The sequence below is a fragment of the Pinus tabuliformis genome, chromosome 1_2, assembly GCF_031772625.1.
Source record: "Pinus tabuliformis cultivar Carrire ecotype Pingquan chromosome 1_2, CPIR1, whole genome shotgun sequence".
Classification (NCBI taxonomy): Eukaryota; Viridiplantae; Streptophyta; class Pinopsida; order Pinales; family Pinaceae; genus Pinus; species Pinus tabuliformis.
Window position 1 is genome coordinate 408677425 of NC_142298.1, and position 3796 is coordinate 408681220.

The 3796-nt window shown below is 42.3% G+C and overlaps 1 protein-coding gene across 1 annotated transcript; it reads left to right on the plus strand.

Moving 5' to 3' along the window:
* The first annotated feature begins 387 nt into the window (after positions 1–387).
* On the plus strand, positions 388–1122 carry LOC149206071 (uncharacterized). The gene has a single exon (XM_089397584.1). The coding sequence runs from the start codon at positions 388–390 to the stop codon at positions 1120–1122; it is 735 nt and encodes a 244-aa protein (XP_089253710.1).
* The last annotated feature ends 2674 nt before the right edge of the window (positions 1123–3796 follow it).

Below are 3796 nucleotides of genomic sequence, written 5' to 3' on the forward strand. Positions count from 1 at the left end.
AAACCCAAAAAACTGGCTTTAAAAGAGTTAGTTTCTCGTTATAATCCGGATATCCTTTTTCTTCAAGAAACCCTTGGTAGGAGCCTGGAGGTGGAAGCTGTCCTTAGGATCTCTTTTCCAGGATGGATTTTTCATGCCATAGATGCTGAGGGGCATTCAGGGGGTTTGGCAATTGGTTTTCGAGAAGGTAGGTTGCAGATTAATAGCCTTTGGGGAATGGCTCATGTTCTTGGTATGGAGGTCTGGTCCCCTGAGATTGGCTTCCCTATTATGATCCTAAATATCTATGGGCCATGTCATGGGAGAGAGTCATTCTGGAACAATTTTTTATCCAAATCTCTTCTGAAAAACCGAAGTTTGATTCTAGGAGGAGATCTAAATTTCTCAATGGGAAATGTGGAAGCCTGGGGACCCTCAGCCAGGGAAGATCCGCTTTCGTATTTCTTTGCAAACACCCTCCTCTCCCATAATCTTATAGATGTGAATCCTATCAAAGTAAAGCCTACCTGGAGGAACAGAAGAGCAGGGGAGGGAAGAGTGGCAAAGCGATTGGATCGTTTTCTCATAAGTGAGGATCTGACAGTTAGCATCGCTATGTTCAGGCAATGGATTGGTGAAGGGGGGAACTCTGACCATTTTCCCATCCTAATGGAGTTTCAAAAGCCTCCCCTTAAACCAGCTGCTCCTTTCAAATTTAATGCATCCTGGCTGCAGGAGGATTCTTTCAATACCCTTTTCAGGGATACTTGGAGACATCCGGACAGTTCTTCGTCGGAGAACAAAGGGGCCCTGTTCATGGATAATCTAAAGAGACTCAAAAAAGCGACCATAAAATGGGCAAAAGCTAGGAAGATCAGTCAGAATGAGGAGCTTTCCAAAATCGATGCTGAAATCAGAGCTATGGAGGATCCTGAGGCAGAAGGGTATGTAAATCAGGAATCGAAAGACAAGATCCTGATGCTAGAAAAACAAAGAAGCAAGATTTTATTGGACAAAGAAGAGGAGTGGAGGTTAAAAAGCAGGGCAATTTGGTTGAAAGCTGGAGATGAGAACATGAAATTTTTCCATAACTTTGCAAAAGGCTGGAAAAATACAAACACTATCTGGAAGCTAAAGGATTAGGATGGAAGAGAAGCTTCATCTTTTGAGGACCTTTCAACTATGGGAAAGAATCACTTCCAGAACCTGTTTACAGAACAAGAAGGGATCACTTTAGCAGAGGTAATCAGAACAGCCCAATGTTTTCCGCGCTTTGTTGAAGAGGAAGTAGCTGAAGATCTAGTGGATGTGGTGACAAAGGAGGAAGTTGAAAATGTAGTAAAATCAATGGCAAAAGATAAAAGCCCAGGCCCAGATGGGTGGACTATTGAACTGTTCAGTCATTTTTTTGATGCGATTGGAGAAGAACTTACTGAGGTTGTGGAAGAATCAAGAAGAAAAGGTGAGATCTACCCCTCTTTCAATGCTACCTTCATAGCTCTCATCCCAAAAAAGGAGGACCCGGACTCCTTTGAAGATTTCAGGCCCATCTCCCTCTGCAATTGTGTTTATAAAATTATAGCAAAAGTTATTGCTGTGCGCCTGAAACCGGTCCTCTCAAGAAGTATCTCAAGTGAACAATTTGGTTTTTTGGATGGTCGACAAATCCATGAAGCTATAGGGGTAGCTTAGGAGACAATTCATAGCTTAAGACAGTCTATCAAGAAAGGGGATGTAATTAAGATAGACTTGTCCAAAGCATATGATAGGATCAGCTGGACTTATCTCAGGATGCTGCTAACCCATCTAGGTTTCAAGCTGGATTTTATAAACTGGGTAATGGGATGTGTAACCAGCGTAAGTTTTGCAGTCCTAATAAATGGGGCTTCATCTCAGTTCTTCAAAGGGCAAAGGGGACTGAGACAAGGATGTCCACTATCCCCATTGCTTTTTCTCCTTGTGGCAGAAGGGCTCAGCAGATTGATCTTGGAGGCAAGAAGAACAAGTTTGATAAAAGCTTTGGAAGTAGCTGTAAATATGTTCATCTCTCATCTCCTTTTTGTAGATGATATTTTACTATTTAAAAATGGGAGCCTGAATGAATTGAAAGAACTAAAGAGTATTCTTGATCTGTTCATGAAAGCCATAGGAATGCAAATAAATTTCAGGAAGTCCCAACTAATAATGGAAGGTTTTAGCAGAAATGAATGTGCCCACATCACAACAATTCTTCCTTTTGAGGTCTACAATTTGGAGACTTCTTTCAAGTACCTGGGTTTCTGGTTGAAACCAAATTCTTATAAAAAGCAGGACTGGAATTGGCTGGTGGCAAAAATTGAAGCAAAAATCAATCACTGGAGTTTCAAGTGGTTATCTAGGGCAGGCAGATTGACCTTGGTAAATTCAGTTTTGCAAGCCATGCCAGTCTTTTGGGCAGCTTTGACTTGGATTCCAAAAGGGATCCTCCATAAGATAAAAAATCTTTGCAACAGGTTTCTTTTGTCTGGGTCCAAGGAGGATTCTGTTCTTCCCTGGGCAGCCTGGGATAAGATAGCTAGACCGAAAGATTGGGGTGGTTGGGGTATAAAGAATCTCAATGATTTCAGTATCTCATTGGCAGCTAAATCCGGTTGGAGACTCATAACCTCTGAGAATCTGTGGACAAGAGTAGTGAAGCGCAAGTATATAGATCCAGTTCCTCTGGAAGAATGGATCCGTAATCAAAATAAGAAAGGAAGGAATGTCTCAGTGGTTTGGAAGGCCACCACTGAAGCATTTAAAGTTATAGAGCAAGGTTTGGCTTGGCAGGTGGGAAATGGTGAAAATGTAAGGATAGGCAGGGATCCCTGGGTGGGATGTAATGAACTCTTTGCTTTGTCCCCTGGGCTCATCAGACATCTGGATTCTAAAGGCATTGTTCATCTACATCAGATTGAGAAAATAGGGCAGTCTTCCATTTGGGGGCAAGCTTGGAAATCGGGAGAAGACCTTGAGATCAGTCCTCTTTGGCGGAATGAGTGGCAGATTTTCATTCAAGAATTATCAAGATCCAATGTAAGAATAAGAGATAGACCTGACCAGTTGGTCTGGGCCCATGCTGAATCAGGATCCTATTCCCCGAAAGCAGGTTACAATTTCTTAATGTCGAAAAAAGGATGGGAAGACCCAGGTTGGTGGGCAAAACCTTTGTGGAAATTAAAATGTCCTAAAAAAGCCAGACTATTTTTTTGGTGTGTACTGAAAAAGAAGATTCCAACGTGGGACGTTCTTCAAGAAAGATTCAAACAAGGGCCTGGAAGATGTCCTCTATGTAAAGAGGACTCGGAGACCATTTTCCATCTTTTCATGGGATGCCCTTTCTCTAAAAAGGTTTGGGAGGAGGTTCAAAAATTACTGAAGAAACAATTAAGATGGTATGGGGGAACCTTTTTGACTGCTTGGGAGCAGTGGTGGAACCATTTTTCAGAAGGGAACTTGAGGAATCTCCCTCCCATTATCTGCTGGGGAGTATGGATAGCCAGGAACAGAAGCCTCTTCAATGACAGTGCTCCTTTAGCAGAAGCTATAGCCATTCAAAGCTCAACTATTTTTTCCAGTATCCCTGAACCAGAGGAAACAAGGAAAAAGCCCCAGAGTCGAGAGGAAAAAATTAGAGCAGGCATCCCGTGGGCTTATTTTGACGGGGCTTCACAGAACAACTCAGCTGGGGCAGGGATAATCATTCATTTAAATGAAGCTCACTCCTTAATGGCTTCAGTGGGTATTGGATCCGGATCTAATAATTATGCTGAACTATTAGCTCTAAAGCTTCTACTCT

Coding starts and splice junctions, on each gene's coding strand:
- LOC149206071 (XM_089397584.1), top strand. CDS start 388: ATGGGAAATGTGGAAGCCTGGGGACCCTCAGCCAGGGAAGATCCGCTT.